Consider the following 23380-nt stretch of genomic DNA (forward strand, 5'->3'; position numbering starts at 1 on the left):
AATTAATTAAGTTGGTCCCACTCAAGTACATTAAGTTGGAATAACAGAACTGCATGATGCTAAAATAAAGCAATTTAATCACATGGAAATCCTTTCCATTATTTTTTAATGTTCACTCAAATAGTTCTTTTTTGAGTGTAATTCAGAGTGAATAATCAGAGATTTCAATCTAATCCACCCGTTTTAGCATGGAGCCTTTAGTTATCAAACACAAGGCAAAGGCTAAGTCTTTAAAGAAGTTAAAAAAACATTTTTGGCAAAGCAGATAAGTCCAACAAATCATCAAGCTTAAAGTGGCATTATTCAGTACAGACACTGGAAAATCACACTGCCACTCCTTAGACCTGTACACAAAGCAAACTGGTAGTAGAGTTCTTTTATATTAAAGTTTTTCAATTCATACAGTACAAACCCTCCCTTTATTAAGCAGACTCAGCACAGAGCATCATGTACCCCAATTTCACGTGTGGAGAATACATTTATAGTCCACGTCAATGTAATGGCATCCATCCTGTTCAAGTCATGTTTAGAGTGACATGAATCCTGTAATTTCCTGTCATTCATATCAATAGGCTCTGTTTACAATGTCCACTGGCTTTTTGTAAGTGTGCTACTGGAAAACACACTGAGCACCACTGAAAAACATGAAAAACTACTTTGTGAAAAATAACTTTTGTTTTTCCAGTTAAATTCACTATTTGGTCCCGCGTTCTTCCTCTTCTTGTGCAACCTCTGTCCTCTCCCTCCCTCTCTCTCCACCCTCCTCATTCAACTAGAAACTAGAAAATGACAAAAATATAACCTTACAATAATTATTATAAGAGCAAGTGGGGCGTCCACAATCGACAACAGGACAGCACGCTGCTTAGTTATGTGAAATCATCATCGATGAATGTGAGTAAAACAGAAGCTACAGCTTTATCATTTTTGGTAAATTTACATGTTACAGTGAATAAAAGACATAAACTGATCCATTTCAGTTCATAGCAACATTCAAACTGAATACAGGCCGCTGCTGGACATGGACAGGTAACATCATTTTGACTTGCTGTCACCAGGATCTGGAGCTGTATTGTAAACAAACACTGACGCTCAATTCGATCAGAATAGGAATAGAAATGTTTTAACAGACAGAAATAATAACACATTAGCTCCTTGGCTGGCAACTCATGAGATACCAGCAGACTAGTGGATCAGAAGGTTACTATTAGCTAATAATCTCTAGTGATATAAGTAGCTTAAATCACTAGAGATTATTAGCTGACTAGCTAGTTAGCTAGCTAACATAGCTAATGTCCCCACATTATCAAAACAGTTTACACTTTTGCTGTATTTCAGTTAAAGTGTGTTTTAAATCTACATCACTGATGTGTGTCATGAAATTACATCTTCATCTTCTTTCTCCTGCAGCAACCATTAATGGCAAGCCATTCTTCTGTGTGAGTGCACTGCAACATCATGACATCAACAACACTGGACACAAAACCTGTTATCATTCTATCCTGTATTGTCCTCAATAGACAAGTTAGGAAAATATAACATTTGAAAATAATTCCAGAAAATGATACTAAAATATGTTATTATTAATATAATTAATTTGAGCCAGGACACTTACTTATATGCTTAAGAGAAGAAGAGTAGTTAGCAGGTGGGTTTGACAAGATCTTGCAGTTTTGTCAGTTGATTCTGGGTGTCAGTAAACTTTGATAAAGTAAGGTGGCATATAAAAATCTGCACATGCCTGTTGATACTGCACGATTCAAATAACAATCACCCTCTTACGCAGCGACTGCTGCTAATATTTAGCTAGCAGTACACTACAGATGGAAAGTGTAGCCAGTGTCAGTTTCTGACTTTGTCTGCAGTTTAAGGGCTCTCAGGTGTTAATTCAGATTTGACACAGGTCATTAATTTGCACTGTAAACACAGCATCTTATTAGGAACTAACCAAAACTGTTGTTCTGTTATCATTGTTCTTAGCATAAGTTGCTCTGCCTGTTGTGATGTTCTCGTGCTACTGCTATTTTTTTCTCCTTTGACTGATTGTATCCTAATTGATTTATGTAAATTATGAAATTATCTAAATGATATTGTTTTTTGCAGACTGGTGAACCTCTGCCCATCTTTTAGCTGTCACTTGAAATACCCATGCTGTCTTATACTACTGTAGTCAACATATTCTGACCCAGCGCTGTCAACATTACTATTTAAAATTTCTCATGGAGGAGCAGTTTATTTGACTAGGAAATGAGGGACAAAGTACAATCTCACATGCTCTTTAGAGAAACAAAGGGAAGAATAGGGGCAGGTCAGCTGACTCATCCTGAGCTGCCACCCTCTGTTATTTGTCTCTCGTAGCTCAACTCTGACCTACATTTTTTTTTTTAAAAACAATGACATACTTCTTTATTTCTAACATAATTGTAACTTGGCTCAAAAACATTTTTTTCTTTATGTATTTTTTTGACGTTACATAGACCACACTATGGAATAATAAAAGTAATGGAGTACACTGTAATCCCAAAAGTTATTTGCATTCAAATGGTTTAGCTATAATCACTGATGGTAATTAATTTTCTTTGTAAAACTAAAATCATATAACTGTGTCAGACAGAACTCATTGGTGGAAGCTTTTTGCACTTAACCTATATTGTTTTGCATGTGATGCACTAAAATGAATACATTTAACATGGTCCTTTCTATTTTAAGTTTATTCTAATAAATAGTTTAAGTTCAATTTTTTATAAGAGAATAAGTTTTAAACTCAACACTCAAATAATAAAAGTAAATTTGATGTTTACTGATTATGTTTAGTTGAAAGCACTTTCACTATTTTTAAGTTTTTGTTGCCCTCCCATATTTTTCCCGGCACTGGAACCGAAGAGACGTCTGGACTTGTTTGTCAGAAAAATTAAGACAAGTCGTTTTTGGTGGTTTTGCCTGGGATTGGACATGTTTGTTTCAGTCTACAGTCGATAGGGAGTACTTTTCCTCAAACCTCCACGCAAACTGGTGAGTTAAATCTTTGTATTTCAACTTTAAGCAAAAATAGTTGCATGTTACATTACGCAAATGTGCACGCTAATTCAATCTACAGTGAACCCTCGTTTACCGCGGGGGTTACGTCCCAAAAACAACCCGCAATAAGTGAAATCCGCAAAGTAGTGAAAAGTATTTATTATAGAAATGTTTTAAGGCTGTAACCCTCACAGCCTTAACCCCTGCTCATGCGTAATGGTTCTAGCATCTTCCTCGTCCATCCAAACCGCGCGGTTCCATTGTGTGATGTGAGCACATCCAAACCGTGTTCAGGGTTAGCCCGGGTCCGGACTCCGGCCCCGGTCAGAGGAGGAGGACCAGAGCACGGCCGGGCACCTCCAGCCGTTCACACGGACAAATAAACCTGTCATTATTCTCTGCACAGCCGCGCTCTGACGCTCAGCCCTCGCTGAGGCTCGAGGGGCTGAACACCGCTCCTCTGCACCTGTACGGCCTCTCGTAAAGTTTACTTTATTAACATGTGCGCCGCTGCAGCGCCATACAGAGCTGAGCAGCGTCTCGTCCTCGGCCCTCGCTGCTCCGTGCGGTACATCGTACTGAACTCTGCAAACGGGACTCGTGTTTCAGAAAAACTCGTGTTTTTTCCTCTCTCTGGACTTAACACTTTACTGAGGTTTGGATGTGACAAATAGCACTTCATTTGACAAACTGAAAGCATTCTGTGCCGTACAGGAGTCACGGTCCTCTCCACCAACAGGTTAACTCACAGTTTTTTCCCCCCCTCTGTAGAATGCTGCTGATGGTGACCTTGAAATCCCAATAGGAATCATCTTCAATGGTGAAAACGGAAGTCCAGAGCAAGAACTGAACCCCTCCCAGCTGGGGATCCTTCTAGAGGGCAATGTGGTAATGGATTCCATCTGCAGTCTTCCTTTGGCAATGTGTCTCCTGTTTGGACTGACTTATGCACTCCACTTGGAGTACCCAAAGTGCATGAAGAATACATTCCTGTTTATCCAGCAGATTATGCTGAATCTGGGACGAAACGATCCTCCTCCAAAACTCCAAAGGCTAAAAAATGAGCTTTCAATGTGTGCATAGATACATTGAATGTTCACTCTTCATTGAGCAGCTTTTTCTCAAGTTCAGGAAGTCATTATTGTGTTTGTAATTGTCTTTTTTTGTTTTTAGTGGATGGCAAAACCAGGGCTTAAAGGAGTAGTTCACTGATTTTACATACTGAGATATGTTCTTACCTTAGCTTTGAAGAGTTGATGCATACCTGTCTTGTCTTTGTGCGAGAGAAAGCCTCTCCCATATATTCCAACTACCTCCACTTTTTGCTCCTTTTAGAAGCTACCGAGCTCCTCCACGTTTTCCCTATTTATGTAAAATTACATGAAAAGTTACACTAAGTTTAGTTTCACTAAATTTAACGTATAGATTTTTTAAGCCGATAAAAAGGGGCACTATATTACAAGCGCGCAGTAACCCTAGTGCACTCTGGAGCATAGACTGAGTTACTGGGGGGATGAAGAAGTGCTCCTACAGTGTTATTACACCTTGTAATATAGTACCCCTTCTTATCGGCTTAGAAAATCCACACGTTAAATTTAGTTAAACTAAACTTGGAGAGTGTCACTTTTCATGTAATTTTACATAAATAGGGAAAACGTGGGGGAGCTCTGTAGCTTCTAAAAGGAGCAAAAAGTGGAGGTATTTGGAATATATGGGAGAGGCTTTGCTCCATTTGCATGACTGAGGGCACGCACAAAGACAAGACTGGTACACATCAACTCGTCAAAGCTAAGGTAAGAACATATCTTATTATGTAAAATCAGTGAACTATTCCTTTAATTTCATTGTCTCGCTGGGGCCATTCCTTATTCCATAGTTTTTATTTTTCCAAGTTAAAATATTTGTGAAAATAAGTTTTACTGTTACAACTTGTTACCCAGAGTGTCGCACCAAAGTTCTTTACTTGTGATACACAGTTTTATTTGTTTAAAAGGATTGTTTTAAAGAAAATGTTTTATTGGAAGTCCAATTGTGCAAACAAAAAACTTACTGTTCAAAAAAAACTACCTCAGAGACCACAAATAAATTCTTGTCAAAAAGTGGCTAGGAACAACTGAAATATTGTGTTTGTTTCTGAAAGAAATGTCTTCTTAGAAGCGCCATGTGTAAAAATTGAATACTGTTCAAAGGAAAACAAAAGTCTTGTTTTGTTATAAATAAAGTAAAAAAAAAAAAAAAAACTTTTAGTGGTCTTTGGTTTTGAGTGTGTTTGCCTTGACATATTAAGTTTTAGTAATAATAATACATTTAATTAAAAGACGCTTTTAATTAAACACTACGCAAAAAAGTGAGTTTTGTAATATTAGCACCACTTAAACAATTTAGTTTTTTCTGTTAGTATTAAGTTAACTGTACTTAAACAAATTATTTTTGAAATATTGAATACTTAAACACTTTAGGTAGCGATGACTCAATATAGTAAATTGTGACAATTTTACTTTTAAGTTTACTTGACTAAATCAGTTAATTTTTTGTTTTGGTTTGATTACTCAAATCATTTGAAGGGAATCGGTTTCCTCAAACGATTTAAGTGTATTGAACCTATCCGGGTTTACAGTGTATGTGACTGCAAAGACAAATAAAGGAAAGGAAAAATGTTAATGTCCTACAGCGCATTAAAGGCGATACTCATTTTGTTACTAGCTAATGCCTTTTAGAAAGATTTAGAAGGAAGCTGAGACAAAAAGAAATCACACACAAAGGTCAGAGAACATTGCTTATAATCATACAAATATATGTTATTTTATTGAATATTATTTCAGAATAAGACACCTCCTTTCATTTCATGTAGGAGTTATTGTAGAAATGTACACAGGTCTGATGGCAATCATGGAGAGAGGGTGAATTGAGGGCACGTGTCTGTCGATACTGAGAGGGAGTCATCCGTAAGGAGCCAAAGAACATTAAAGTATGCATGCTTTGCAAAAACCACAAAATTAAGAAAAAATAAACATGTCAGTCTGGACAATTAGGAATTCTTATTGCAGACTGTCATTATAGCCTGCAAGTTGTGAGTGCAGTTAGCGTGTTAAATTTGTTTCCCCTCCTTGAGTGCAGGCTGGTAGTTCTGGTTGCGTATTGCTGGTCTTTACTCCTGCTTTGCTGCTTCTTGGCATATCCAGAAAAGCTAGAACGTCCCTGCTTCTGCTGCTTCTTTGGGCTCTTAGTGCAAGGAGTCCGTGTTTAAATCCCTGGTGACACTCGGGAGGTGCCTGAGGAGTCAGGCCTGCCCTCTGTGGATAATCGGTGCCAAGGCCCAGTGTTATTTATGGCTTCTTGATCTTTTTAATTTTTTAAAGTGTTTGTTTGTTTTTTGGAAGACAACGAGATCAGTTTGAGAGAGAGAAGTTAAGAGTCTGTAAGAACAAGAGTGGGAAATCGTCTGGAAGACTTGTGTGACCGTAAGTCTGATGCCACCAAGGTCATTGCTGAACATGTCGGGACACGTATTGGCTTTAGAAACTGTTCTGCTGTTTTTATTTTATCTTTCTGACTCGGTCACACAGTGAGATTCTGATTGGGGGAAGTTTCCCCATCAGTGTAAGTTCAACAGTGCTGAGCAAATACAACAAATAAAACCGAGCAAGTCCAACCAAATAAGAACAATTCTTCATAAAAACAACATCAATGAAAAACATGAAAAGGTATAACAACAGAAAGGCAGTAAAAAAAAAAAAAAAGTACAACACTAACACAGTTAGTACAGTTTTAAGAAAATGAAAATATGTGTTAGTAGATCAGATATACAATATTTGTTAGTATTAACATATATGTAAACTGACAGCATCCTGCACATATAAACCATCCAGACAAGCAGTCTACTACCCTGTGTAGATTCCTCACATGTTCTCGCATTCCTGAAAGATGCCATTCAGTCACTGAAACAGCAGAAATATCAGCATACTCGACAGGTTCAGCATATTTGGCTTTGTGCATTCTGCACATTAAACAAATCCTTATTCAAAAAGAACTATTCAAAAACAGTGTTGCAGCCAAGTCTCAATTTCTGTTAGTGTCCTGTTTTGAATATTTAAAACGCTTGGAACAGTGAGCGTGGCACACATCCATTTTGTACTGCTGTAATTCCAGGACTGATTTATAATTTATTTAGGATGGTTTTTGAGGTATTTAGTTGGCGCAACTGCCTTCAAAAATGAGGTCCATCAGTTTGAACCCCACTTAGGTTATGCAAGAGGGAAAGGATTTTTAGGAAAACTGTATTTTATAATGGTGTGCATATTGTGTTATCCAATTTATATTGTTAAATCTCTTGTGTATGGAACACTGTCATGTACCATTAGTGATTGTTTGTGAGTTGTAATAGATAAAATAATTCATTGGGATAGCATTAATCAAATTCAGTGAGATGCTGCATTTTGACTATTTAAACTTACAGCATAGCAAGGCGGTGGCATCAAAACCACATTAGGAACCCACGACGAGCACATTATAATCACATTAGGGTATGATGCAAACAGCCAAATGTCATGATAAATTGCCGTGTTATTAAAATTCTGTGGAAGAAAAAAAAAAATTCTTGAAGTTATGCCTTCAGCACTGCGGCTTTCTGCCCCTGATTAAAAATTCTGCCTCTTAGCAACCAACTACATCCATTAGAGGGTGCTAGTTAAACATAATTTTTCCCTTTAATTTGACAAACTCCATGGTGCACATTTCTGTACTGTGAATGCAGGTTGAGTTGGTTCACGGTTTTGTGTATTTTTGAGGATCATTAGTGTTCATTAGAAAGCAATAAGGAAATCCTGCATGCAGGCTTTGTAAAATGTAAAACTCAAAAAGGTGCATGGCTCAGAATGAACTCGTGTAGCGCATGGATAAATGCTTTGCATGAAAAGGCCGCTTTGTTTTTGCCCATGTCAAATGAAATGTTACCCGGGTTTGCTGCAAAGAATTCCCTGGATGTTGGTTAGTTATTGTACAGTGCAGTAAAACTGCTGCTTCTAAGGTTCAGTTGACCTTTGGTTTAACTGGTTTACCTTTCGCAGATGTGTGTCTCAAAGCAGACTACAGCTACTGATGCTCACATTGTTCCAAAATGAGAGAAAACTATTTATTCATCTTCCAGTGTAAAAGCCTCCTCCACCGGGGGCTGTCCATGTGGCTCCTTTGTTGAGTTTACAGGTTGAAATCAAACAACAGCCCTCTGAGTTCATCATGATCAAATGGATTTCCCTGTCTTTGGCAGACCTTGGGGAGATTTTTGCACCTATTGCAGGGTTGCTGTTTTTCTCGTTTGCGTTTTATTGAGTCTATCGATCATTGTTTCATTCTCATGCCCTTTCTCTCTCTCTGTCTTGTCTTACCATACTGTTAGTCATAGATACACACACTCACACACAGAGACCTTATGAAGACACTAAAAGTGTGCACACCTACACAGGCAATGTGATGTTGAGAAGAAACTTAATGGGCTGTAGGTACTGCGGTTAAGGGGATCTGTGTGGGATAGGGATTACGACTTTAAACCTCTCGTGTGTGGGCACGCAGACTATAACATTTTTTTTTTATTTTAATTTTCCGTGTCACCACCTTACTGTTAGCTTTGCGAGACCTGTATTCATAAATGTATTCTCACTTGCAAAGCAGAACAATTCAGACTTTAAACTACAATAACAAAGATCCTCTTAACAGCTTTTCTACTTTTAGGACCACCATGTCTTTTTCCTCTCCTAACTTTTCTATTTAAGAGCATGGCTAGTTTCACTTAACAGCTGCATTGCTTAACTTCTCTACATTGCAGAACATTGCTTCATGGCCATAAAGCCATACTTTTCCATTTAGCCCCTCTGGTAAAGAATTCAACTTTGTTCTTCATTTCACGTCAGACCTGACATTCTCTGTTCTAGACTGTCTACTTGCAGTATCACCATCAGACAACTTACTGTGGCATTCGTCATTACTACAGAAGTGAGGACTGATTGGCTTTTGGGCCTAAGGAATCTACGGAGGAATTTGGATCAAGCGACAAAGGGTGCTGAGCGTTATTTCTTAAAATCTTCTTTAAAAAAATGAACTGGAGCTTCAGAAATATACATTTTTTATACTCTTTTGTGTTTTTAAAGTTCCTATTAGTTGCAAGTCTGGTAAAAGAAAAAAAAAATGCTATTACATCTCATTCCTTTCCTGTCACTCAGTCACTGCGTTGTGCTTCAAGTACTTCCCTTTTATAGAGTGAACTTGTGATCAACTTCAGAATTCAAAATCGTGTGCTGCCTGCTGTGCAGACACATTTATATCATGCAGTAGTTAGTAATGCATGGTTAGAACCCATACAAGGCTGTACCAGACTCCTCCGAGAGGCAGAACATTGGGTTTCCAAAATAGATATTTGTAGGTCTGCAATGCAAGGACAAAATATCCAAATTTAAACTGAGTGAAGCTCCCTCTGGAAAAGCCCAGAAAAATGAAAGACTTGATAAAAAAATGAAAAGCCCTCCAACTAATTTCCTCCATAGACCCTCTGTCCTAAATAGCACACAGTGCCTCTTTGTCTCACATTCATTATCATACCCACATGCCGCGCGCAATCCTGCCAAAATTCTTGCTTACTTTACTGCGCACATTCCTTATCAACATTCCTCAAGAATACACCTCCTAATCCGTCACTCTTCCTAAATAACCGCCACCGTGTGATGACTTCTTTACAATTCCGCACACAATTTCCGACTTACTTTTCACTCTCAATACGGCACATTCGTAAATCCTCTATTTCACTTTCTGTAGCATGTCTGCATATTATGTGACCATTCAAATTAAACGCTATTGCCAATGCACAGAAATTCCTAGAATTATTGGGGAATTTTTAGCAGCCATCAAATGGGCACCTTTTCTTTTTCTTCCCGTTTGCCTTCTCCATCTCCTAACATTGCTCTTTCCTGTCATAGCGAGGGACTTAACGCTGTCTGTGTTTGTTGGTACTATCCATGCACCATTCGCTTTGACTGAACATTGTGGTGACATTTGTTTTTCCCCTCAGTGACTTACCAGAGCAGACAGCGCCCAACAGCAGCCATCACTGAAATATCCCTGACATCTCCCATTTAGACACCTCATCTTCTATCAGGTCAGTTGCATACAATTCTAAAATTGCATGCAGTTCGGTCTTGATGCAATCAAAATACCGGTTAATTGAAACTAAAAAAACTGTTAAATTTAATGGAGATTCCTTTGAAGTCACTCATTCATTTAAAATATATACACATCACACAAAAGTCAGGGAGCATGGTACAAAGTATCACCTATTCCACGACACAGACATGTCAAAGACGCAACATTGTGCTGTGTCTGAAGGACACAGTAGAGGTTACCCACAGTTCCTCTTTCTATCCTCTGTGCATGCACTCATTCACACAGAATCTTACCTAACATTTATACTCTAAAAGACAGCCACATAAGGGGGTTAAAACACAATCACAGCAAGACGTTCACTCAGACAACTACATTTTTGAGGGCAATTCTTCCAAGGTGATTTGATAAAGCTAGTGAGTGGATAAGCTGCCAGACATCCTCAGAATAACAAGTGCTCCAGCTCAGCGGCTCCTTCGGCTTTGATGTTGGGCTTCAAACCTGGCTTTACGCTGACAGCAGATGCCGAGCAAAGTGTACACTAGCGCGCTTTTTCAGGTGACTGATCCACCCTGGGTTTAAAATATGAGCCAGTTGTTTCATTTGTAGCTTTTAATGAGCGAGCGCCATAATTAGCGATCACCTGTTAGAGATTACTGCAGTAGAAAGAGGGTGTCATGCACTGTCTCATTTACTTACGCCTCACCTGTTTTTGTTTTTGCTGGTATAAATATTGCTCAAGCCTTTTGACCCTTTCCATTAGAGTCTGGAAAAACAAAACCAAAAATACATGAAAGTAAATGATATTTTATGGCTCATCTTCCCAAGAAGAGTAGCTGCTTTAGGTTATTAATTTATTTTACTGGGAACCACTGCTTACACTTATGCGAGCAGTTCCTTGCTCCTGAACTTCATAGCATTTGTTGTGAAATTCAAACATTCTGCTTTCTTATCTCCGACAGGACTGAAGCAACCATCCCCACCTCTCTGCTTAATCGATATAATGTTTTTGGCATCATCCAGTTATTATCACAGATAGCAAAGAAAGCAAACAAAAGAGGAAAAGGATTCGTTTTTAGTTGCTGCTGACCTGACCCGACCCAAGCTTCCTGCAGATTTCTTTCGTCTCTAAGCCATATCATCTCACTTTGAGCTTTAGTTGACCTTAGTGATTAGCTGGTAGGCAGATGGTGGGTGGAAAGCTGGCTGAGCCACACTGTCACCAACTTTAGGGCTCAAGAGGGAGCCCATGGGTGAGGATTATCCTGCGGAGTCAGTGCTGGATGTGTGTGTGTGTGTGTGTGTGTGTGTGGTGACTATACAGTACAATAGAGCTGATGGTGGGGAAGGCATATGAGAAAAGATGAAACTGTCAGCAGACAAAGAAGCTTGATCCTGACAGAGAAATAAATGGGGCTGCACGTAAGCAAATCACAACAGGTACAGAAAGAGGTGACACTGGGAGAAAGGGTGGGGTGTGGGGGGGGCGGTGGTAGGAGTTCTGGCTCAGACCCTGGGCTTTCCTTCTGTGGTTTCAGGTGAGGGGGGACTCCTCTCTCAGGTCTTCTTGGCTGCTGATGGACTGCTGACTCTTTATCTCTCAGCATCTTGGAGTGCACTTCTGGAATGAGGTGGCCGCTGAGGACCATTCCCCCAGCCACCCTCAGTGCATAGTGGGCAACTTTGTTCCAAGTGTCACTGCTACCCTTTGTCCCACCCTCATTCTCCTGTGCTATGAGGCCTCAGCCTTGGGAGCTTCTTTCTGTCCATTCTTTAGGGACGGCGAATCTGATGTCTTCACCGTCTTCCGAGGTGGGCTCACTGGCTCACTGACTAGCTCGTGTAGCGATGGCTCCTTATACATTGCAACTGTGTAACAAAGATAGGAGTTGTCATTTAGCAATTTAGTTTAATGATTAATAACTGAGAAATAAACTATTTCAATATAGTTTTTTTTACATACCCTCTATAACTTTAGGCAGGAAGTGTGCAGCTCCCTTGGTCTTCTTTACCCGGTTGCCCTTCATGACCTGACCGTCACGGTTGATACCGATATACCAGGAGCGGCCAGACTGGGTCTGGCGATAGAGCATGGAGGAGTACGTAACGTAGTAGTTCTCAAACACGCTCTCTTTGAACCTGCACTCAGGAGTGAAGTGCTCCTGAAACGAGATATGGAAAAGGAGAGGAATTGCATTCATACTGTCAAACCGAACACAACAAGAAAAAGTAATCTGCAAATGTGATGAGAATATTTCAAAATTATCGCAAGTCTTTGAACTTGGACTACACTGCATGTCAGCCCAGACTAAAAAGGAAACAGAAAAAAACAAAAAGAAAAATATGGGATGCATACTGTGAAACACATTAATGAGGTGGCTGTTTCCGGAGGGAAAGGAAGGATAGAATTACATCTGAACTTGTGTTTCTTTGAGAGTGTGGATGTTGTGGTCTTTTGAGAACAGCAAGAAAAGGTGCAGACTATAACATAGATGTGAGAAAAAGCATTAACATCTCTGCTAAACATAACAACTACCCAAAGGGAAAATGCATAGACTGAAAAAGAAGATGAAAGACACCTAAACAATGTCACCAACACCCTGCAATGTGCACACATACATTGCAGTGTGTACATATAAATGACATCAAAGTGCAGGAACTGCTTCAGAGGCATCACAATATGCTGAGGCTGGGATGATTATAGGGGTGAGGGTAATACTGGTGAAGTTTACCAGCGTTTGGAATCACTGTTTCTGCAATATGTATGCCATAATTGGTTATGACATGCATATCACATTTAATTTGTGTTAAGCTTATAATTATGACATCCTGCATAAGACTTTGTTATTAATGTCTTGACTGGTTAAATACAAGTTACATAGACAGAGACCAGACAGTAACATATGTGCTTGAAAAATGATGCCCATTGCAGAACCAAACACCGCCATTTTCAAAAAGTAGACGCCTATGTGGAAATTACCCAACTGCAGTTGGTTAAAATTATTATTCTTATTTTATCAATGCACAGTGGCAGTTACTAGTTAAAAGATGTTATGAAGCCACAGTCCGCTACCCAAAATTTCAGCCCTGACAAACGGCTGCACCACCGCCTCTCTTTAAACCCTGTTTTGCTCTCTTTGTAATTAGACATTGTACCATGATGGAAAGTAAATGGTTGAATTTGATTTAAAAAAGAAAAAAAAAAAATCAGTGAAGTCAAGTGTAACTATATTCTCTACTGGGATGTGGATGCTATTGCAGCTGTAAAGTTAGCTAAGGCCAAATTAATCTGACACTGTGTATGTTTGCAACGTTATGCATGTTTTAAAGTTCTGCACATTTTAGCGACACTTCTAGCAACGGTAACATTATATTAGCTTTTGGGTCTGCTTTGGGGACGGGGACACCCTTTTTAACCATTATGTTGCGCTCCTGTACAGCTAGACTGGGACGAAACATGTTTAACAGTTTCAGCTCTTAAAATGCAGACTGAAAACTCATTTGGGCAATATTTAACTTTGTATATTTAAAGCGTGCTCAACGTTAAATATTTTCTCAGAATTTTCCATCTTTCCGACTCATCAACTACAGTGGAACCCCGACTTACGAAATTAATTTGTTCCCGACGGTCTTTCGTAAGTCGAAAATTTTCGTAAGTCGAAGCACCCATCATGTCTTTTGAGTGAATGATAGGCTATAGGCTAATTGCTAACTGCAACAACAATACGTCGTTCAAGTGGAACAGTGAAGCGCAAGTACAAAAGCCAAGGGGTTGTCACATGATTCGGAAGGCATCGTGGGCATTGTAGGCATTCTGGGCTCAGCCAATCAGAGCCAGCGGATTTCGTTACGCGGGCATTTTGCCTTAACGCGGGCAGAAATATCGCCATTAAGTGCCTTCGTAACTTGAATTTTTCGTTAAATGGGGTATTCGTAAGTCGGGGTTCCACTGTATTCTATTTTTTTTTTTTTTTGGTCTTTTTTAAACAATTAGAAGACTAGTTGCCAGGGACATCCTTAGTTAAAATGTTAACAGCCTGGTGGTAGTTTTTGTTTCTGTAGTTAAAGTTACCCTGTTATGACCAAAATATTGCGTTTTCTTTTTGACATAAAGTTAGTGCCATTTCTTCTTGATCCTCATTGAACCTCTAGGGAATCACACTTTTATAGTAAATATATTTCATTGTAAATGTATTTGTTGTAAGCTAAAATTTGCCTCTTATTTAATATGGCAGTAGATAATGGATTCAACACGCTAGCTAGCCATCGCTAGCATTAGCTGATTAACCCACAGCAGAAACACACAAACAAACGGCACAGCCAAAATACCAAAGTTGAGCTTTTAAACCAAGCGGTGGTTTCTCAGTGGCTTCTGTCATTATATGAGGAAAGCAGAACAGCAAATGTTGATAACTTTCAATACTAGTTAATTAGCAAGAGTAATCGGTAATTGATTCATCCATCAACTACTTATTTTAAATCAAGAAAACTAAAAAAATGCTGTCTCTTTGGCATTTTTATTTATATAAGTTAGTCTGATTATTTGATTATCAAGGTTGTTGCTGATTTATTCCATAAAATTAATTAATCAATGCATTCCTAGACTATAATGTCTCGCTAATCTACTCTGGCCTATGTTGTATCTCCATTAGGTTGCTTTGGATAAGACCCAAATTAATGAATTGACTTAAAACCAAACATTTCAACACTGAGGTGTGATAAAGTTCACATCTATAGGACCTCTAAATCTCAGAATAACAGGTTGGAAACAAACTATGTTTTAAGGGTCACAAACTAGCATTACATTTATATTTACGATACATGTTTTTGTTTTTTTGTTGTTGTTGTTTTTTCCTGACTCAAATTAAACAACAGAAAGATCTATCACCCTGCAATCCCCTAAATGAGATTATTAATATAGGCCACTCTCTTGTAATGCCAATTGTCCGTGACTGGCCAAATGTGTATAGACAACGGAAAATCAAATTAGAAGAACTTGGATCATGTCCAGCAGTTAAACCATTCTTTGTAAGTGATCATGTCCCTGCAGCACTTTCCCTCTCTCTGTACTCAGTGTAAGGGCTACTGAACACTGCATAATGTTGGCTGGTGAGATTAACCAATTGTGACAGATATACATCACTCTTAGTCTCCATCAGGGTCTGGACAGAGTCTGTCCCCTGTCAGAGAGCAAAGCCAATCTGCTGGATTGATTAAGTGAGAGCAGCAGGTCAGAAATGGCTGAGTGGAGAATTTCTGAGACTCGGGACAAACAGTAGCATCAAACTTGGCGTAGACAAGTTTTAATAAAGACATATAAGAGACCTTCAGTTTCAAACTTATCACAGATCATCACCTTTCTGCTTTATAGGGGAGTTTTATCCTTTAGCAAGGTATTTCAGGACAGTGTGCCCTCCCTCCATTTATTTCTGACCCACTACTCCACCAACGTTCATGTCCCTTTCACTGCCACCTTCCTACCATATGAAAATAAGCTTCTACCCTTAACTCAACAAACACTCCTGCTACCACCACCACCACCACATTGCAGAGCTATTTTAAGATCCACTGACAGGTTTGATATCTTCTGCTGTGCTAACACAGAGGATGGGATCGATAGATGATCTGCTTCATTCATTATTAATCAGACCAGAGAGCAAGAGGGTGGGAAGTGCGGGAGACAGAAGGGGAAAGGTAGGGGAGACAGGAAAGAAAGCAGAAGATCACTCAGAGAGGACAGAGGGGTTGGTGGGTAATAAAGGAGAATTGAGAGAAAGGGAGATCCCTATTATCCCCCAGGACCAAAAGGAGCGCACGCTGAGCTGACAAGGGCTTTAGTCGTCAGCACCCCACAATCTAACACTCACATTCCTCTGGAAACAGAACCCATTACTACAGCACAATGCCCCTTAGTTCAACCTCTGAAATGACATCAGTGATAACCCTTCTCCCAAGTCATCCTATAATTACCCTTCATAATCACGCCCCTGAAATTAGTCTAATGATAGAACTCACGTTTTCTGTACTTCATTGAAGTAGTCTCAGAAGATCTAAAGAAAAACCATTCTGCAAGAGCAGACAGGACAGTAAAAAAATGTCCTTATAATACAAGGATTTTTCATGATGACCTACCGCAGTGGCTTCTATTGCTCTCCCTAACGGATACAAATATGTTGCTGTAATTATCGCCATCTGTCAAGCTCACCTTGAGGTAACCTTTAGACCCTAGCAAAACAATAGTTTCCACTCCCACTGACAACATCACTCAAGCCACCAATGTCTTCAGATGAATTATTGCTAATGACGTGTGGCGCGTTGCACATTTTAAAGAGCGATGAGAGAATATTTCCATCTAAGTGGTGGGTGCTTGGACTGAAAACGAAATAAAAATCTCCTTCTTTAACCGTGACTTATTCGGAGACTTGGCTAGCTAGCTTCCCACTTCATGTGTCACAAGCCAAAAAATTAATTCGAATGAAAGCAGATGAGAAAGATAATATGTAGGGTCCGTGTGGAGAATTCCTAAGATGGGTAGAACCTTTTTATGATGCAGAGTATCATCCAGACCTTCCCCGCCCACACACGCAACCTCCTTCCTCATCCCTTGTGTCTGATTACATCTGTTCTACCTGCTTCAGTAAGCTTTGCTCTCCATGCGACCATACTCTGGAAGTGCATCAAGCCGCACTCACACACTCACAGGGCAGAGTTCCCTAATCTTACCCTGTAGATAATTAGGATATAGGGGACAGGAGTGAGGTTGTGACTAATGAGAGAGTAATTCCATGCATAATATGTAATATCTTGTTCACTTTAATTTCATCATGCATGTACAAGCATGAAATCAGAACTGATGCCCCTGAAAATATAGCTCTATTTCTGTAAGCCAAAACATCATTTGCATTTATCATGTTAAAACATTTGCAGTTCCCCATTTAGACAGCAGGGGTCATAGTGTCATGCAGGCTTCCTGCATCTATTAACCGGCCCATCAACTCCTTGTGTAATCTATGGGAAGCTGTGAAATGTGCCCAGCTCCAGTAATCCCACCACATTCCCATAGTTCTGCATCACTGCTGCAGCAGCCCACTCACATGACAACATGAAATGTAAAGCTCATCCATGCAACATTCCCCTAGTACACACATATACATGCTCTCTGCGTTCAGGAAGCCCTCCGCCTCCCCCTCCCCAGCAGGGCATGTTGCTGATGTTGTTTGTCAAGCCAGATGTGGATGCACTATGACACGACGAGTTACATAAGTCAGTAGACTACAGAAGCTTATTAAGAGGGATTCAGAGAGGATGAGAATACTGTCTAGCACCACACATGTATGATCTGTCCCTAATGCAGTCCGGGGAGAAATGAAGCTCACATGACAAGAATAGAGTGGATGATAATGTGCCGAGACTCGTGGCTCTGCAGTGCTGATTGATAGCTGGAAGGCCCTTGTCAATATAATGCTGCTGAGAGTGGAGCTGTCGCTGACATTCCCTTCTTCCACTGTCAGCGACAGCGGTGACTGCTCCGCACTGCCCGCTGCCTTTATCAGAAAACCCTCTGCTTTAAATATTCTGGGACGCAGCACTGTGGTTAATAGCTATTCCATACAGTAACAAATCGGATAATGTATCCTGAGACTTTTTTGGTAGGAGAGCCCCGATACAGGCCGGCTCATGAATCCATCACAAAGAATAGGATTTTTGCCTTTCCTAAGTGCTCCTAATTGGCTGCCTTGGAAAAATGTCCTTCTTTATTGTTACATTTCTGCACTCCGCCTCTTTTCTTTGGCTCCGGCCAATTATTCTCCCTGCTGCTTTTTCTAATGTCCACATTTTCCCCTGTCCTGTGATAAAAGCGATGCTATCTAGCGGTGGTGCTGTCCTGCATCTCAATGTAATCCTTTCATGAAAAAGAATAAGAAGGACACAGGTTTTCATCAATACCTTCTCCACTTTTCTTCTCCCTCTCCTGTGTCTGTCTATGTTTTGTCTCTTTTGGTGCCGGTCTGTTCTAAACATACCCATCAATACTTTAGTATCTTTTAATGAATTAAAAGGCTTGTACACCACATTATTTAATTGCACAATGTCCCACATGAGAGTTTATATATATATATGTCTAAGTATTGACTGGTTTTGACCAGCACATCTTTGGCCAGAACTTGCTTGTCGATGGTCATGTTAGCCTTCACTAACACAAGCTCTTTTCTCCCTCCCTCTCATTCTCTCTCTCTCTCTCTCTCTCTCTCTCTCTCTCTCTCTCTCTCTCTCACCCTAGCACATACACACACACTCTTTCTCTCTCTCTTTCTCAGTGTCCATGAGGAGTTTTTCCAGAACACATAGATTATAAAATGGGGCAGGAACAAGCCAAGCTCTATTTTTGTATCGGGACCAGCCTTTTCCTGTTGTCACCCACAGGTAGTGAGGTTGAGATTTATGTCTGAGACAACGCTACTGTTGACTTCCTTCCTCTGTTTTTTCAGAGCCTGCCACACACTACTGTATATGCATGAGGCAGGGGCATGAGAAAATTTTCCCTTGAGCATGCAGAAGCAAAACATTCTAATAACTAACATAAGTGGCAGAACAAGCAGTGAGAAAACACTCTGTTAGCCACCTCAGCTCTGTTGTGATAGCCAAAAGCATACTTATCACATAGAACACTGTCTGAGTAAAATCTTTTTTTGGCATCTTTTAAATGAAAAAGATAATTTACATTTAAACACAGCACAAAGTTATGTAGACATTTGCCAAATACACTCCCTCAAAGAACTAAGACTAAATAAAATGAGACTACTAATATATCAGAAATTAGAACATGCTTTATGGCCAAAATAAAATCATGTTCTGTTGTACTGCACCTATATGAGCCCATAACTGTGTGTAAAAGAGAGGAATCTCTCCGAAAGAGGTCAGTTTGGGATGTAGTACAGCTATCGACTGCTGCTGAGGAAATCCCTTCTCTCCTCTGTGCACAGAGGAAAGGCACCAAAGTCTAATGCATGCTAATCAGGGGCTGAGAAGATAATAAGAGATAGTGCAGTCCATATGCCAATATTCAAGATTTGACTCATGCACAGATGGTCCTCTCGCATTTATATGCATCGATGCACACTTGCATTCACTGATTTTGCATGTAATTTTCCGTTCTTGAAAGCAGCACGTATAACCAGTAGAGAGAAAAGATCCTAGTTATACAACATATATGAATAAATAAATGTGTTTTTACAAGTGGGTGCACGAGTGATTCAGTATTTGTACTTTTTCATAGCTAGGATATTGACACAAGGTGAAAAATGATCAGCTGTGCACAGTCTAGCTTTCTTGTAACTTTAAGATAACCTGGTCTTTGTTATTTATAGCAACAAATGTAACTTTATCACCTTAGTATTTTTATCTCATGCAGGATTTCATAGAAAACAAAGTTGTCACAGTAAGGTGTAAAGAGTCAACACTTCCTGTAGTAGTCATAAATTTTTAAGCATGTAGCCATGGTTAAGCGATTTGACACTAATCGCATGTAAGCAGTATTACAAGCACTGTCCAGAGTGCTGATCAGACTTTATCCTCTTGAAGTGACACCAAAGCTGTCCAAGGTGCTGACTGAAAGAGTCTAGTGTTCTGAGACAGACGACATTGGAACTATCCATCTGCCCTTTTTGCCCATTCCTTCACTTCTTAAAGTATAAACTATTTAGTTAAAACTGTCAGATGAGTTGGTGCTGTATATGCTTGGTCTCAAAGCCTGAACATTGTATGTTCTTAAACAGTGAAAGGTGGACTTTTAAGGATATAAATTACTTCAAATGAGCTTAAATATCTAGAGTGGTAAAATGTAATATATACATAAAACAGAGACCTGGGACACATTTCTGCAAAATAAATTGTTGTATTTTGCTACTAAGCTTTGCCTCACATATTTTAAGTTGACAGGATATTTATTTTGTTGCGGAGTATTGCCACAGTGTGGTATTGCTACTTTTACTTCAGTTAAGGATCTGATGACTTATTTCACTACTATGGAGCAAAAACTACAGAACTGTACAAGTGTTGAGCTATCCCTTATTATAACTTGGAAAATTGGAAAAGGGTGTAGCAATGTATTGAAATTTGTAAATAGAGCATCCATCCATTCTTTCATTCTTTCATCCTTCTGCTGTGGCATATCTGGCTTTGGGTTGCGGGGTGCAGCAGTCTAAGCAGAGTAACCCAAACCTCCCTCTCTGGCTATTGTTTTACATGTACAGCAATTGTTTTTAAATATGTTATAGAAATAAACATGACTTGACCTCTTCCAGCTCTACCAGGGGATATTGAGGCATTTCTAAACCAATCGAGAGATAACTCTCAGTGTGCCCTCCTCTCAGTAGGACATGCCCATAACACCTTACCTAAGTGGTTTGGAAATCCAAATCAGATCTCCAAACCACCTCAACTGGCTCTTTTCAATGTGAAGGAATGGCGCAGGGCTGTCCAACTCCAGTCCTCAAGAGCTACTGTCCTGCAGCTTTTAGATGCATCCTTGTTCCGACTCACCTGAATCAAATGAATGGTTTGTTACCAGGCCTTTGCCAAACTTCATGGCATGCTAAAGAGGTAATCCAATTTGATTCAGCTGTTTTGGAGTAGGGACTGGAGTTGGACACCCCTCGAATGGTAGGTGTACTCCAAGCCCTTGCAAATGAATGAGCTCCTGATGCTATCTCACCATCCAATTGACATCATTGAATGCCTTCTGTAAGTCCACAAGGCACATAGACTCGTGGGGCTAACTCTGATATACGCTTAAATATCCTCTCCAGTATCCTGGCATGAAGCTTCCCGGGCAGCCTCAGGAGTATGATCCCCCAATAGTTGGGGCACACTCTCTGGTTCCCTTTCTTGAATAAAGGAACCACTAGTTTTTGAGATGTGGTGGTCCTTGAAGGGTTCCACCAACCAGTGTGGTGCCTCTTGAGGTCTGGTAGAGACTTCCACACAGCATTACAGAGATCTGTCAACATCAGTGACACTCCCTATTGTTCCCAGACTTTCCTTCCATTACAGAAGGCATATCAGTGGGGCCACTTTTGTCCTGCAAAGGAAGCAGCTGGCCATCAGATACTTTCCAGATGGTTTTACATGGTGGATCACAATCTGAAGGAACTTTTCTGCTTTCATATTTCCATTAGTTTTGACAAGATCCCCAGCACCACTGGCTGAAATTCATCCCCAAAACACGACAAAGCCTCCACCATGTTTTACTGTACATACTCACTGTTGTACCACTCTCTTGACCTCCACTGTATATACTGACAACAATTTGAACCAAAAATTTCTAATTTGGATTCATCACTCCTTAAGACCCATTACCTCTGACTTTCAGTCCAGTTCTTGTGTAATTTGACATACCTCAGCCTTTTATCCGTTTCAAGTCCGCAACTCATTACATTCCATTGGTTGCAATAAAAAAAGTAAAACTTCAACAGTTAGAAGGTTCTAAAGATGTTTCTGAATTATAAACTATCTCAGTAAAATATGTGTAGCGTATCATGTTTAGCATAACTCACTTGACCAGAGCTGTTTATTTACTAGCTGTACTAGGACAAGAAGATGGTTACATCAAAGTCACCAAATTAATGTTTTTTTTTTAAATACTGCAACATAAAGATAGGTTAAATTGTTTTGGTACAAATGATCTGTAAGGTGTCTAGTGTCAATGTCTATAATTGCAATTATTTAGCTTTGTTCAGTATAGCCATAGACTGACTCAACATTTTAATGGCAACAAAAGTGACCAGAATAATGCTGTATACCTGGGCATGCTCAAAAAGGATCGTTCTTGTGCTTACTATCACAATCATTGTCCTCAATGAATGATAGTTGACAGCAAAACCCTACTTTGAGGCACTATTTCTCATCCCAGTCACTTCACACTTAGGTGCACATCACCTCAGTGCAAATACAAGGTCATTACTCGGTGAAGCCAGCAAAACCACATCTTCTGCGAAAAGCAGAGATGAGAACCTGAAACCACTGAGCCCGACACCTTCCACCCCTTGGCTGCACCTAGAAATAAAAAAACCAAAAACAGACTTTTTATAGAATTTTCCCCTTCCCTTTTTGAATCGGTGACAAACAGAAGGCCTCGTGGAATTTGACGCCACTTAGAATCAAGCTAACTTATTGCTGGCAATGCAAGTCAAGCTCTTACTATGGTTTTACAGGGACCAGGTAACTGGACCAGATAAAAAAAAGTCCTGATATCCATTACCACTCCAAGCATCCCCGGCAGGATACCCCAGTCCACATAACACATGTAGACTGGTTGAGCAATCTCCCATACACCCTCAAATATCACGACCAGGATGAAAACCACATTATTTATCCAGAATCCAAGATTCGTCTAATGGATGAACTCTCCTCTCCGGTACGCTGGCATAGACCTTCCTGGTCAAGCTGAGAAGTGTGATCCCCTTATAGCTGCAATGCAGAAGAAACTCAGGGTGAAGCTCATCCACCCCCAGTGCCCTGCCACCAAAAAGTTGTTTAACTACTTCCTGACCTCTCTCTTCACTGTCTCTCTTTCCACTACAAAAGGTGTGTCAGTGAGACTGAAGAGATTCTCAAAGTAGTCCACTGTCTGACTATATCCTCTGTTGAAGTTAGCAGCTCTCCATCCCCACTGAATAAAGTGTGTGTTGGAAGCTGCTTTTCTCCTTGTGTCACCTGACAGTTTGCTAGAATTACTTCAAGGCTGACTGAAAGTCATGCTCTATGGCTTCAGTTTTTGCTTCTGCTACTGTTAGAACCACACTTTGTTTAGCATTCCAGTACTTGTCAGTTGCCTCCTAAACTATCCACGCTTGACAGGACTCATCTCCTGTGTCCAATTTCTGGTTCTGGGCTCACTGCAGTCACAACAGACATCGACCACCTTATGATTGTACTCTGTACACCAATGGCAGTATGGAAAATGATCCATTCATACTTGTGAGGTCCTTTCTGAAGTGCTTGAACTTATAGCTAAATAATATTTTATCTACATAGCTGTGATTAAGACGTTGAATATTACTTTAGCATACAAGATCACAATCTAGTTGACCAACCCCATGCAACCCAAAGGGAGAAAATTAAACTTGTGTGGAAGGCCAGCTCTAAAGCTGTCCACAAGTTTATCCAGTCACCACTTCTCAGTATCAGAAAAGAATACAGTGAGCTTTGTCATTTT

The 23380-nt window shown here is 39.9% G+C and overlaps 2 protein-coding genes across 4 annotated transcripts in view; one reads left to right on the forward strand and one right to left on the reverse strand.

Moving 5' to 3' along the window:
- The first annotated feature begins 958 nt into the window (after window positions 1-958).
- LOC116329136 (neuroligin-2-like) overlaps window positions 959-23380 on the forward strand; it is a 146307-nt gene continuing 123885 nt past the window's right edge. The window contains exons 1-3 of one of the 3 annotated variants that reach the window (XM_039618582.1): window positions 965-1029; window positions 1411-1439; window positions 10076-10162. The gene's annotated coding sequence lies outside the window, so the exon portion shown is untranslated. Of the gene's footprint in view, window positions 1440-9027; window positions 10163-23380 lie in introns of those variants that run through there. The other 2 variants (XM_039618583.1, XM_039618584.1) reach the window with 2 other exon arrangements.
- The window catches only part of fgf11b (fibroblast growth factor 11b), a 34974-nt gene continuing 21782 nt past the window's right edge, over window positions 10189-23380 (reverse strand). The window contains exons 4-5 of the mRNA XM_031751122.2: window positions 12128-12326; window positions 10189-12033 (exon numbers count right to left, since the gene is read on the reverse strand). Coding sequence (XP_031606982.1) covers window positions 11897-12033; window positions 12128-12326 — 336 coding nt within the window. The 3' untranslated portion in view covers window positions 10189-11896. The remainder of the gene's footprint in view (window positions 12034-12127; window positions 12327-23380) is intronic.

The sequence above is a fragment of the Oreochromis aureus genome, linkage group 10 (genome assembly GCF_013358895.1).
Source record: "Oreochromis aureus strain Israel breed Guangdong linkage group 10, ZZ_aureus, whole genome shotgun sequence".
In the NCBI taxonomy this organism is placed as follows: Eukaryota; Metazoa; Chordata; class Actinopteri; order Cichliformes; family Cichlidae; genus Oreochromis; species Oreochromis aureus.